Source organism: Salminus brasiliensis, chromosome 11 (genome assembly GCF_030463535.1).
Source record: "Salminus brasiliensis chromosome 11, fSalBra1.hap2, whole genome shotgun sequence".
Taxonomy (NCBI): Eukaryota; Metazoa; Chordata; class Actinopteri; order Characiformes; family Bryconidae; genus Salminus; species Salminus brasiliensis.
This window is the reverse complement of record NC_132888.1, coordinates 20,640,149-20,654,103: the sequence shown is the minus strand read 5'-3', so window position 1 is coordinate 20,654,103 and position 13,955 is coordinate 20,640,149. Positions and strand designations below refer to the sequence as shown.

At 42.3% G+C, this 13,955-nt stretch overlaps 1 protein-coding gene across 2 annotated transcripts; it reads right to left on the bottom strand.

The window, feature by feature from the left end:
* Positions 1-5,004: 5,004 nt before the first annotated feature.
* Positions 5,005-12,796, bottom strand: sdhdb (succinate dehydrogenase complex, subunit D, integral membrane protein b). Of its 2 annotated transcripts, none has more exons than XM_072691192.1 (4): positions 12,722-12,796; positions 9,489-9,596; positions 7,483-7,633; positions 5,005-6,543 (listed from the first exon to the last, which is right to left on the bottom strand). In XM_072691192.1, exons 1-4 carry the CDS (start codon positions 12,771-12,773, stop codon positions 6,378-6,380), a joined length of 477 nt encoding a protein of 158 aa, XP_072547293.1. In that variant the 5' UTR covers positions 12,774-12,796; the 3' UTR covers positions 5,005-6,377. The 2 variants fall into 2 exon arrangements, with proteins under 2 accessions (XP_072547293.1, XP_072547294.1); XM_072691193.1 differs by having other exon boundaries at positions 7,483-7,630.
* Between the last annotated feature and the right edge of the window lie 1,159 nt (positions 12,797-13,955).

Here is a 13,955-nt window from a genome sequence, read left to right as displayed (position 1 = left end):
ATTAGCTCTGCCGTTGATAGAACTGATCACAAGAGGCACAGACACTAAATTCTTTATTATTAATATTCTTTGAAGTAATTTGTAAGAAAAACTAGAGCAGGAAAGATCCAAGGCCCTACGTGTCCTGTAGCAGGTAGAGTATTAATGATGGGTGTTTTCCAGTAGATACATGGTGTTCTTGTAGACAGGAGAAAATCCGCCACTTCTCCACTTTTGCCTGTCCCTGAACTTTGAGAACACTGGGCTTCTGAACATTTCTTCTGCTATGGAAAGCCAAAATACTGTAGTACTGCTGCCATTACGTGTAAGCCAACACAGCACTCACATTATTAGACCCTATTAGACAGCACCTGCTATGGTATATAGCATTAGACACAGAATAAAGACCAGTTAAAAAGATGAATAAATAAATAATAAGAAAGATTATAATAATAATATTGACACCTACGTCAGAATGCTGTTCATAGACTTCAGTTCAGCATTCAACACCATCATCCCACAGAACCTCACCAGGAAGTTAAGCCTGCTGGGCCTCAACACCCCCCTCTGCAACTGGATCCTGGACTTCCTGACAGGAAGGCCCCAGTTAGTCCAGTTCGGGGACAGCAGCTCCAGCACCATCACCATGAACACTGGGGCACCTCAGGGCAGTGTACTGAGTCCTCTGCTGTTCACCCTGCTGACACATGACTGTGTTGCGAAACACAGTTCTAACAGCATCATAAAGTTCGCCGATGATACAACTGTGCTGGGTCTCATCAGCAAAGGTGAAGAGTCAGCATACAGAGAGGAGGTGCAGCAGCTGACAGACTGGTGTACAGTCAACAACCTTCACTGGAATGTAGAGAAGACCAAGGAAATGGTTGTTGACTTCAGGAAATCAAGACCGGACCACTCTCCGCTTAACATCAACGGCTCCTCTGTGGAGATCGTTAAGAGCACCAAGTTCCTTGGTGTCCACCTAGCGGAGAACCTCACCTGGTCCCTGAACACCAGCTCTACAGCCAAGAAAGCCCAACAGCGTCTCTACTTCCTCCGGAAGCTGAGAAAGGCCCGTCTCCCTCCACTAATCCTCACCCTCTTCTATAGGGGAACCATAGAGAGCATCCTAAGCAGCTGCATCACTGCCTGGTTTGGGACCTGCACAGCCTCTGTCCCTCACAAGTCCCTCCAACGCATTGTGAGGACAGCTGAGAAGATCATCGGAGTCTCTCTCCCCTCCGTCATGGACATTTACACCACCCGCTGCATCCGCAAAGCAACCAGCATTGTGGAGGACTCCACCCACCCTTCACACAGACTGTTCTCCCTCCATCAGGAAGAAGGTACCGCAGCATCCGGTCCAACACGACCAGACTCTGCAATAGCTTCTTCCCCCAAGCCATCAGACTCCTCAACACAACTCAACTTCTGAACTGATATCTTTCTGGTACATGTACACACTCTCTCTCCCTCTCTCTCTCTTTCCAACCATTTACCCCAGATAACATGGGAAGCATTTTTTGCACAAGCATTTGCACTAATAACTTTACTACCTCACTGGACTCTATTTATTGCACATTGCACAACTTGCACACTACCGTCATTATTTATTATCCTCTGTCTGTACTGTGTTGTGTTGTCTGTCCGCACTTGTTTGTTTGTGTTGCACTTGTGTCTTGTATGCACTGTCTATGTTGCACCATGGTCCTGGAGGAACGTTGTTTCGTTTCACTGTGTACTCTGTATGTAGTTGAAATGACAATAAACCCACTTGACTTGACTTGACTTGACTTGGTTGTGTATATGAAGTATTTGCCCCTTAGTAATGTCTTCTATTTCTGCCTCTTTGTCACATTTAAATGTTTTAGATCATTCAACTAATTGTAATATAAGAGAAAGACAACATGAGTAAACATACAATACAGCTTTTAAATGAAAAGTAGTTGCTCTGTTGGCTACTGATTCAACCAATTGGGTTTTTAGTTTCACAAGCCACATCCAGTCACGATCACTGCCAGAAGAATGTCTGCCTGTCATTTGGTAACCTAAAGCTCAAGCACAGTTGGGTTATGCAGCAGGACAATGATCTGAAGAATGCAAACACCACCACCTCTGAATGGCTCAAAAGAAACAAAATGGAGATAAGTCCTAGCTCTGACTTGAACTTGAACTTGAATACTATGGCCTTAATCCTTAAACAGGCAGTTGATGCACAAAAAATGTCCAATGTAGCCCAATTAAAATAATTCTGCAGAATACTGGCCCAAAATTGTTCCTCAGAGATGTAAAAAAAAACCCTCATTGCCAGTTATCGCAAACATTTGTCTTGTTACATCTAAGTGTGGCACAACAAGTTGTTACGTTTAGGTGTGCATTTTCTTTTGTACATGGATAGCTTTTGAATAAATCTCTAACTTGGTGTGTTTACTCATGTCTTTATCTTTTATTAAAATTTGTTGGATGATCCGAAACATTTGAATGTGACAAATACGCAAAAATAGAATGAATAGGGACAGGGCTGTAAATAGTGTTGCATAGAAATTGTATTAAGAACAAAGGAAAGAAAACTTTTATTAAAATAAACATGACACTCTCTGCATTGTCATTTCACTCAGTCGAAAATTTCAGATCAGAGATTGAGTTAAAACTGCTTCAGCTTCTGCTAATGTGTGAGAGCCTCTAGCCTGGAAGAATTCTAGCATGGAATTTAGATCAGGTAACTTGACCACAAAGGAACTGTCCACTGTCTAGTCCTGAAAACTTCTCAGTGGTCTATAAACATTTATATAATAATAATAATAATAATAATAATAAAAATAAACATTCTTTCTAGATTAGATTAGTCCGCTAAAGATAAGTCCATTCTTTTAAACAGTAAGATTGTGTTTTTTCAGTCAGTGGGTTCATACCCGGTTGAAAAGCTGACCATGGTAAACCATTGCAATTGAAAAACTCCATAGCCAATCCTTTAATTATAGTCCGAAAGCAATTTGCTGAACAAAAGGTAAGTTATTGCCTGGGAATTCCCCGCAGTCACAAGCGAAAAAAAATTGCATTACACAAGTTATGGTGCTGATCATGGAGTCCCTGGGGTGCATTATTCAGCATGAAGGCAGTTTGGTGAAGAGTGTGATTTGTTGTTCTAAATTTGCAACACTGATGCAAGCTGTTAAAGCTGCTTCTGTCTTTGAGTTTGTCAACCTCCTTTAACCTGCTGAGTGCACTGGTTATGTTATCAGTTTAGTTAAATATAGAAGCTGAACATACTGGCCTGACCTCTGCTATAAGGGTCTATGCCAGTAGGCCTTCTTCCTAGTTATTTGAGAACATTGAGAGGTTTTGGTGTGGCCTAAAATAAATCAAATGTAAATAAAATTATATAATTCTGATTATTAATCAATCAACCAACCAAAATGTATTTATATAGAGCTTTTTACAATGAATGTTGTCACAAAGCAGCTTTACAGAGATCTGGGTCCAAGCCTTTTTAGAGCAAACTAGTGGCAACAGTGGCAAGGTAAAACTCCCTCGGGTTGAGAGGAAGACACCTTGAGAGGAACCAAGACTTAAAAGGGGGACCCATCCTCCTTACAATTCAGTAGATGTCCAGTTGTTGTAGACCAACGTAATCTTAGCATACTGACCATGCTACAATTAGTCAGCTAATTTACTACAATGATCAGTCATAATAATAAAACCACTGACCGATGATGTGAATAATACTGATGATATCTGGTTCAAATGGCACCTATAAAGGGGTGCCAGGAAGTGAACAGTTAGTTCTGGAAGTGATGTGTTGGAAGCAGGAAAAATGTAAGAAGTGTACATATACTGATATTAATACTTCAGTATAAATTTAATTATTCTAGAGTAAATCACTAAAACTCAGTCTCCATTTCGCAGGATTGAAGTGGAACGCGGGTAACTTCCTTCACAAAAGTGTTGACCTGATGCAGATTCACTAGAGGGGCGCATCAAGTGCCAATAGGGGACAGTCATGAACACCCTTATTGGCGAAATAAATTAAAAAAATGGGACACCCTACTGTCTTGCACCCCTAGCAAGTGCACACAAAATGAGGGTGCAAGTGTGAGTAATGGGACATGGCCATTAGCACAATCTGCAGGGGTGCAGGGGGACAGCCAGGGAACAGTGGTCCACAGTAATCTAACTTATTATTGTACACATACTGATCTGGAGGCTTATTCATTCTCATTTTTTCAACGGCATGGGATGGGACTACTCTGGCGTTTCAGGGTGTTCCCGTGTCTGTGTTACCTTCTGGCTCTCTCCTTTTAAATTCGGCTAATATAGTCAGACCTGCCCGATTCATCAGACACACTCTTGATACTGCTCAACACCCTCTGCTCTCTTTAAATCCATTCAGAACTAACTGTCTCTTTACCTTCTCAGAGTAAATGCAGGGTGGCCTAGCCCGACCTGCTGGAAGATTGCCCGCGAAGGTCCCCTCTACCTGCGTCAGACAAGCTTCCACCTACCAGGTCTTTTTATGTTACTTATTTTACTTTTACTAATTACTGATTATGTAAATTTATTAAAGTTACAGTTATTAAAAGCGTTAAACAAATTTTGACTTGACTACAGGCTCTGACGAAAACTTCAGATTGAGGCTTCAGAAGTTGAATCCTGACTCACTGGGTCAGAACATTCAGCTACTGATTTTAACAAGGGCTTATGAGTCCAGTGCCAGGAAATCGACCAGCTAATCTCTGAGCTCCCTCACTAATTATTAGGACAAGACCTGGCCTATTGGAAACTTCCTTACATCTTAAAGATTTGGCTGCCACTCTTATCCAGAGTGACTTACATGTAATTGTGTTAGACAGGTAGGAGAATGCAGCATTAGCAATGTTACCCAAGGACTATCACTGAGGTAGCAAGGTGTACGCTACTTTGTTGGCATTTCTGGTCATATGTTGATGTATGTATGTAGCCTTTAGATTGAGCCTGTGATGACAATGATGCACCAATAAGTAACCTTAGTTTCAATAAACCACACAATCCATAAAACCGCCTTTATTTTGGTGAGGTTTAAGACAAATCACTTGACTCAAAGCGAAGTTGTGCGTTAAAATCTGACTGAGCAGATTCTTAACACTTGGTGACGACGCTCATTTGCAAGTCTGAGCTTTTACGAATACACTTCATCATGGAGATTATGTTAACAAGCAGCATCTTTTTTTTCCTTCAGTCATATTTTTTCTACCCTGACTTGACAGAATAACTAACCTTTACCCAATCCCTGATTCAAAACTTTAGTGCAGGCCAAGACGGCCGTGATTGAGCGCACTTGCATACGCTCAAATGAAGGTGCTTCAAATGGTCCTTCGTAGAGAAGCCATTAGAAACACTTGTGGTGTCATAAGGAACCATGACCTTTGTAATAGATGTGTGGAAGCGTGAAGAATATCTAAAAAGGTCTACAAATACTTAAAAGGTTCATCACATCCACATCTTTCTACCAAAATGTTTTTTTTAATGGAACCAAACCTGGTTCTTCTAACATTACTCAATTTTTTGGAGTGCCTGATCAGTTTTAAAAGAATTATTAAGGGAAGTGTACAGAGAAAGCCAAACTGCAGACGTCAGCAAAACGTACAAGCTGTTGCCCGTAGATTAAAGAGAAATCACAAACTACCAGAAGATACCCATGTTGAACAGGCCATGCAAACACTGGTAATATCAGAGGCTGAAATATTGACGGTGTTCTTATCAATCAAGGAAGACTCGAGTCACAGAGTTAAGCTGTCATGGCAGTGAAGAGTGTGGGCATCTGGTCCTCTAACAAGCTGGCAAACAATAATCGTATGCTTTTATTTTAGCATTGATGCTGATGATGATGATTATGAGCGCTTCAGATACCTCCCACCACTTCATAAATGATGCCAACCAAGTCTGTATCCACAAAAAAGGTTCATCTTTCAACATGGCTGAGAAGAACTGAACTGTACAGGGGTTCTCAAGGCTTTTCAACTCCAGTAAATGAAGCACCCACATTTTGAGGTTGACGTGAAGACAACAATTAAGATGGCTTAAACAGACAAAACTAGACACTGATATTTTTCCCTTGTTGAAAGCTCACTACATGAAATATGGCAATTATAGTTTACACATATCGTTATTTCATCATCTGGATAGATGGAACACACCCAGTTGCCATGCAATTGGCCCAGACACCCCAAAGATATCCAGTCGTAAGCATAAGCATGAGAAAACTGAACCATTATACACACTTGTGAATCGATGTGGTAGCTTCAAAATTATATATTTATAGAATTTACATATAATCCTGCAAATGTATACAATCAACTGGGACATGATGACGAAAGGTCCAGGACCTGAGCCATTTCCCCCACCCCTCTGTGTCAGTCCATCTATTTACTCCATAAAAGAGCCACTGCTTTACAGATCCCTACATCGTGGTAGTTGAAGTAGCAGAGACCCGCAAAAGTGACCGTTGACAGAAGGAAGAGGCCCGCTCTGGCCAACTTGATTTGAGCATCTCCATGAACGTAGTCCGTCACAACCTGGCCAAGCCCCCTGGAAGAGAAAGCGCAACAGTTAGGTACAGAGGGTGGACCAAACCATTTCTTTGATAGTCAAATCATACAAGGTTAGACTAACAGGAAAGTTAAAGTACAGAGTTCATGACACGGCAGGCCAGATTTAGAATTCATAAGGGCACTAGCAGATTTTTTGTGGAGAGAAAACATCATGCTGGTGATGAATTCGCTCATTAATAACCCCCCCCACACACACCCCATTACACAATGCCACCAGTGCTGCCAAGGCACATGAAGATGAAGCCACCGCTACTTCTCAAACATCACTGGACAGCTGAACACACTTGGAGGAAAGTTCTATTATGGCAGTTAATAGAATAGCCTATTCTGGCAAGCACCATGAGGGTAATCCTGTCATCCTATTCTCTGGGCCATGGAGAGCTGTGGAATCACTGGTGATCGAACCTGCAATCAACCAATGATCAACGCTTGGACGGTTGTGCCACTCAGAGCTTGCCATGAAATCTGGCACTACACTTTTCCCCTCATTTGCATGAGTCATTAGCAATTAACAAACCACACTGAGGCAAAAGATCTTGTGTAGATGATGGTGGATGGTGGTTAATGCAGTCATTAGAGTTCTGCACAAGGCGTGTTTTTGCCTGCAAGTAATTTGATGGGCAAGATTGTGAGAAAATACAGTGCCCATAGTGGACATACTGCAAAAACGCTTATGGGTTACAGCGAGCTTGTACTTTCACTCTTGGGGAGCCGGGAGTGGCGGGATTGGTTAAATTATGGGTTGCTCGCAGAAGACTGTGGGTAGAAAACTAGCAGTAGGTTTACTGCAGAGAAAAAGACATTCAGTCAAACAATTTTAACCGATTAAACCCGACAGCCCTTGCCATGACAAACCACAAGCCTCTGCACCAGCACAAGATTATTCAAGACAGGTTCTGGGCTGTTTTCCCCTTACCAGTGTCCATGCAAAGTGAGTGCAGCAGCCAAGGAGTAGTCCACTGCAGAGCCTGGATAGAAATAGGCGATAGGGCCCAAGCCAAGGAGAGCTACACTCAAGACTCGCTCTCCAGTCCAGTGCAGAGAGGCTGCTTTGGACCCAGCACCTGCTGCAAGACAATTGACAGTTCAGCGACAAGAACATATACACGGCTTTATCATCCTGTACAGTTTGTGTTAAAGCAACATTTATCTCAAAGAAACCAGAGATGCTAGACTGACGCTGCTAACAAACACAGGACTCGGGCCATTACACTCAAGGCATGCAGATCCAGACCTTCACTTGTTTTACAAATCAATCAATGTGGTTTAGAGGAGGTCTCCCAGGTTCTGACTGGCTTTTCTGCACTGCAGCTCATTTAAAACCAGTCCAGGCTAAAAAACACTGTATGTAGCGGGCTGGGGAGGAGGAGAAAGTAGGAAGGTAACCATTACAACAGCATACAAAGTGGCAGGAGGTGCGTTGGATGATCAGGGATCAGCATTCGGAACGAAAGGAGGAAACACCTCAAACTTATCTAAGCACCTCAATGACATCCATTGCATTTAGATGCATTGTATTTGGCAAATGTTAGCTAGCTTGTTTAGGCTTACGCTGCGATGGCTCATAACCAGTAATATTAGCACGCTGTGTGAGCAGCAGCCTCTGTGGGTTTCTTAATACTGGAAGCATTGAGCTGGTCTGACCTACCTATAGCTAGAAGCACCTTTTTTTCTATATTCGCAAATATTTTCATAAAGGTGAATAATTTAGGATATCTTTTGGCACAATGTTCATGCTGAAATATGTATATTGAACGGTACTGAATGATATCAAAAATTGCTATCAAGTATCGTAGAATTTCAATGGTACTGGTACGGACCACCAAATTTCTGGTATCATAAAACATATATAAAACATTTCCTTATTATTATTAGGGCCTGTTATTGCTTGCGTTGTTTACTGCATTTAGTACACTTTAGTGTGTTGTACTATTCCACTCTATTACTCCTCAGTCAACGTACGGCTGTGATTAGAAGGAACAACAGTTGGACCTGACATGACCATATGGCAGCTGTGAAGCACTTAGAGAAAAAGCGGCCGATTCAGCAAAGCAGGTTACCTGCTGCCCCCTTTTGGTAATAAACTGAATCCTTTCTGAACTAAATATCAGTATGTCTGAATGTCCATAAAACATGGATCTTCAATGGTGGCAATGTACTAAAAGCTTGTTTAGACCATGGCTGTAAAGCTCCAGGACAATGAAGTGTCTTGTGTAGCTGAACTATATGCTTACATAAGCTCTCAGCAAGCAAACCCTTTATGCAAAGGTCATGATGATGACATCAGGCATATGTAACTATTCTGAGCTTAACCTTCCTGTAAGTGTAGACAATAAAGTATTAGAAAGTTACTAAGACTTCAGGAAACCAGCGTTTATTTACCATTTAAGAGTTTAGACGACTAACTTAACAACACACGCTAATACCATCCTTTAACCTTCAGTTCAACACAGCCTAGAATTATGGCTAGGACAATACCAAACCTAATAAAACCCAGCAATGCATCCAAAAAGAAAATCCATAATCAAAGCTAATCCTGGTTTGACATGATATTCTCTGTACAGTTCTTGACAGGGTCTTTAACTTGGGTGGGAGGGGAAACACTTGACTGCGCTTATGATGTGATATCAGCTGAAGGAGTCATCCAGCAGTTCTCAATAGATAATCAGTTCTCATGAATGCCATGACCTCAGCTGACCTAACTGAACTAATGTCACAACATATATTAATAAAAATGCGTGAAATCGATTTCTGAATGAAAAGCCCTCTTTCTTTATATACTGAACACCCATAATTGGCAAAAGAGTTTGCACGACTTTGGAATTAAGAATGAGTAAAACATGGGATAAAACATCTTAAATATAATGCATCTGTTTAATACAAGTTTCCATATTTAAAAAGGACCTTTTACACTCTACTTACCACAGTAGGTAGGTGTGGCATGAATCTTAGCCGTGCACAAGGAAGGGTAATCCTGGTCCTTTTTAAGTGCGGCCAAAGGTCTGATTAGCGGACTGCGGAATAACAGGGCTGCAAAGAAATGGCAAACAATTACAATCCAAAAATCCTACAACACAAGGCACCGTCGCACACAGCTGGACACGTCCTACCTGGCTTTGTTGTATAGATAAGCACTGAACAGAAATGATGTCCTGATCCAGCAATTTTGCCCCCCTGATCCGTTCCGAGTCTCTTAATGCTGAGTATCAGCCGATACCGATCCAATCGTTGTGTTTACAGTCATGTAGTTAAGATAAGATGAGCTGCTGATTAATACGTTCAGTAAAATGTCTCTATTTTTAATAGCAGATTCTATAATGAGACTTTCTGGACTGACTGATTTAGTTTAGTAGAGACTTTTCTTAAAATGTTTTATAGTGTGTTTAATATTATATAATCCAGTCTGACTCTCCTCCCTGACCAATCAGCTCCTAGCTCCTTTACAACACGTCCTATGTGTATGTAGTGGTACACACTCTGGACTGATATCTGTTGTTGGTCTACTGGTGTGAAATGGCTGGTTCAGCCTCCACTTGGTTCTGAATGGGCTCTTGAGACTATTTACTGCACAATCGAACTCTTACTGACCTTCTGCGGGCTGGGCAAGGTCTGTAGAGGGCGCCCTGAGACCATCAGATGGCGCTCTAAACACTGTGGTTTAAACCTAGACTCATACAAACTGCATTGGGATCAAAATAGCTGATACCCGATTTGCCTGGATCGGATCAGGACATCCCCAAATGATACCAAAACTCCTTTTTCCACAGTATTGATACAATCCATGTCAGATCACTCAGCTGTTTAACAGCTGGGGCACCTTGTGCTGAATTTCTACATGAGAACAAGTTAATAACCTCTACAGAGAATGTGTTGACACACAATTACTGAATTTGAGCTACTTTACACTTCGTCATTTAAACAGGGCTGTTCGAACATTTTCATCCAGTGAATGCAGGACCCTAAAGACTTCTATACTTATTACTGACAGTACATGCCTTGCTCATGTTTGCAACTATAAGACTGTGTTCTTGTTACTTATGCAGGATGGCTACTGATGGCCAAGTATTGTACTGCATTGGGAAATTCACATAATAAGACCTTAAAGTCTTACTAGGCAAGCACGACATGAAAGCGGATCTGTGATAAAGACTGTTTGGAAGAAAGCTGTATGGAAAATAAATTAAATATGCAATGAGGTGGATGAGTAGAGACCTGAAGAGACCTGAAGAGCACAGTGTAATGTTAGGCATGCAACTAGAGCTGGGCAATATGAGGATGTTTTATTGTATCTTGATGAATTTTGTTATTGTGTTACACACTATGCTTTTCTAAGCATATGGAGGACATTGTAAATGTTAATTTACATTCATGGCATTTAGCAGATGCTCTTCTCCAGAGCGACTTACAAAAGTGCTTCACTATTTACTCAAGAAAAACCTCAGCTAGTTTGAATAAACTAAAACCTCTAAGTTTAGACTCTACTAAACACAAGTCAATAAGGTGACCACTCTGCTATTCGCCCAAGTATTCTCGGAAAAGGTGGGTCTTCAGTCTGGGCTTGAAGACAGCGAGCGACTCTGCCGTTCGGACACCCAGGAGAAGCTCGTTCCACCACTTTGGTGCAGGACAGAAAAAAGCCTGGACGCTTGTCTTCCGTGGATTTTGAGGGATGGCGGGTCGAGCCGAGCCATACTTGAAGCTGGAAGGGCTCTTGATGCGGATCAGCTTTTGACCATTGCCATCAAGTACGGAGGGGCTGGTCCGTTCTTGGCTTTGTAGGCCAGGGTCAGGGTTTTGAATCTGATGTGGGAAGCAGCTACAAGACCCCAGTGAAGAGAACGCAGCAGTGGAGTGACATGGCTGAACTTAGGAACGTTGAAGACGACCCGTGCTGCTGCATTCTGGATGAGTTACAGGGGCCTGATGGTGCGCAGAGGAAGCCCAGCCAGAGAGAGTTGCAGTAGTCAAGTCTTAAAGTGACGAGAGACTGAACGAGCACCTGGGCGGCCTTTCTAGTGCTTAATGAACACTGATCAGCTACAAGTGTCATCACCAACAGTGTAATTAGACAGTGAATAAAATGACTGTACTCAGTACGGGAGCGTATCTGTATAGTGGTTTTTAAGAATCTGTCGCTCCTGATGTATTTAGTCTTTAAGAACACGTATTATGAAAAATGTCTTTAAATATCCTATCTAGTATTTTCACCATATCGCCCAGCCCTACATGCTCAAACACAATAAGCTTTTCTGAGGGATTTGTTTTTCCCCATTAATCAAATCTTTGACTCTTGACCTCTGCTGGGGCCTTGGACCTAGTTCGCAATCCCCAGCAATGCCGCAGCCATCTGGGGCATCTCTCCTGGTGGGTGGGACGGCGGTGGGACGGCGGTGGGGCGGCTGTGCCACCTCCCCCCCTCTCCCTTACGCTAGCTAGCTTATAGACACCTGCATTAGTAACAGACATAACAGACCTGCCGGTTAGTGCTCTCCTCCAAGCGTGTTGAGCTCTCCAATGATATTGCATTAGCAGCAGGTTAAAAGCATGGACACCTGGAGGAAGCATGTGTTAACCCTTACCCTCCCAAACTGGAGGCATCCTAGGATTTATTATTATTTTTTTAAGTCTTATTTTACTAGATTAAAAATAAAAAAAGCTACTGAATGCTACTAAACCTGAAAATACTGAACACACACACACACACACACACACACACACACACACACACACACACACACACACGTGTCTGCACATGAACATTAACACATGAACACAAGGCATGTAGTCAGAAACTACCTACATATAACCGATGTACTGGAAACACAGTAATGTTCCCCTAAGAGACAAAGGAAGACCAAACATACTATATTTTTAGTCTTTAATGGATACCGTCTGCTATTATTTAGCTGAGGCCAGTTCTCTGTACCCTGGTGCAGTTATAGCTGTAATAGCTGTAACAGTTATATGTGATCGTGAGCGCTGAGAGAGGCGCAGGCTCCTCTCTGAACTCTGAGCGCAGCTTCGTGAACTTGAGCGTCGAAGCCCTCCAGGAGGAAACGCCGCCCTCCCTCCGCACAAACCCGCTGAATTCTTCCCCTCTGCTCTTCCAAACACTGCGACTAAAGCCCACAGACCCTGGAAAGGCGAGTACTTACGTGTAACACCGTGTCTGTGGCACACAGAGCTGATCCTCACCAGAGCCGCCATAGCGATCACTAACAACCAAGGGCATCACACTCACCCGGAAACAGCTCGGCGCTGCGCTGACGCGGGGTGTCAAATTAAGAGCCCGTCGATTACAGAGAGAGAGAGAGAGAGAGAGAGAGAGAAAGGAGAGAGAGAGAGAGAGAGAGAGAGAGAGAGAGAGAGAGAGAGAGAGAGAGAAAGGAGAGAGAGAGAGAGAGAGAGAGAGAGAGAGAGAGAGAGAGAAAGGAGAGAGAGAGAGAGAGAGAGAGAGAGAAAGGAGAGAGAGAGAGAGAGAAAGGAGAGAGAGAGAGAGAGAGAGAGAGAGAGAGAAAGGAGAGAGAGAGAGAGAGAGAGAGAGAGAGAGAGAGAAAGGAGAGAGAGAGAGAGACAGAGAGAGAGAGAGAGAGAGAGAGAGAGAAAGGAGAGAGAGAGAGAGAGAGAGAGACAGAGAGAGAGAGAGAGAGAAAGGAGAGAGAGAGAGAGAGAGAGAGAGAGAGAGAGAGAGAGAGAGAGAGAGTCGCTCAAAAATACAGTCAAATAATACCAGATAAATCATACGTCTTCTCTTAATTATTATATTGGGCATGTATTTTAGAAAACTAGGTTATCTAACGTCTAACTTCAACACAGACCGAAATTAACATTAAATAAATTTTATTCGTTCACCCATAAATACCATCACACACATAAACGACGATAAAATGACTATGTGAGTTTGTGAGTAATGGATAAGTATTCCTGAGATATCAATAGAAACTCTTACTTCTCTACTTCTGCATTTATTAGAAGGGGTGTCCACAAACATTTGGACATAGTGTGTATCTTGAGCAGAGAGGGTTTATGAGGTGTATCTTATATGATCTGTAATGAATAATGTTATATCATGGAAAACCAAATTTACATATATTTTAACTTGAAAACATAATATTTAATCTTCAATCATTTCAGTTTACAGCTGTAGAAACAGCCTATTTACTATTACCATTATTATTTTTTTATTATTAAAAAAAACTCATTTAGCTAGCTAGTTATTATGGTTTGACACTGAATGTTTGAAACTGGGCTGAGTTCGCTACGGACCTCGCCTGCTAGGCCCGTCCAGCATTGCTACCGTGGCCTTAGCATCACCTGTCTGTCAGGCTCAGGCAAGAACGCTACTGCGGCATTAGCGTGGCCCCTCTGCCGGGCTCGTCCAACATCAGT

Excerpts from the sequence above, each read along its gene's own strand:
- sdhdb (XM_072691192.1), bottom strand. The coding sequence starts at position 12,773 with ATGGCGGCTCTGGTGAGGATCAGCTCTGTGTGCCACAGACACGGTGTT. Across the intron at positions 9,597-12,721 it reads CCACAGACACGGTGTTACAC|CCCTGTTATTCCGCAGTCCG; the intron begins GTAAGTACTCGC and ends ATTTCTTTGCAG. Across the intron at positions 6,544-7,482 it reads CTCACTTTGCATGGACACTG|GGGGCTTGGCCAGGTTGTGA; the intron begins GTAAGGGGAAAA and ends TTTCTCTTCCAG.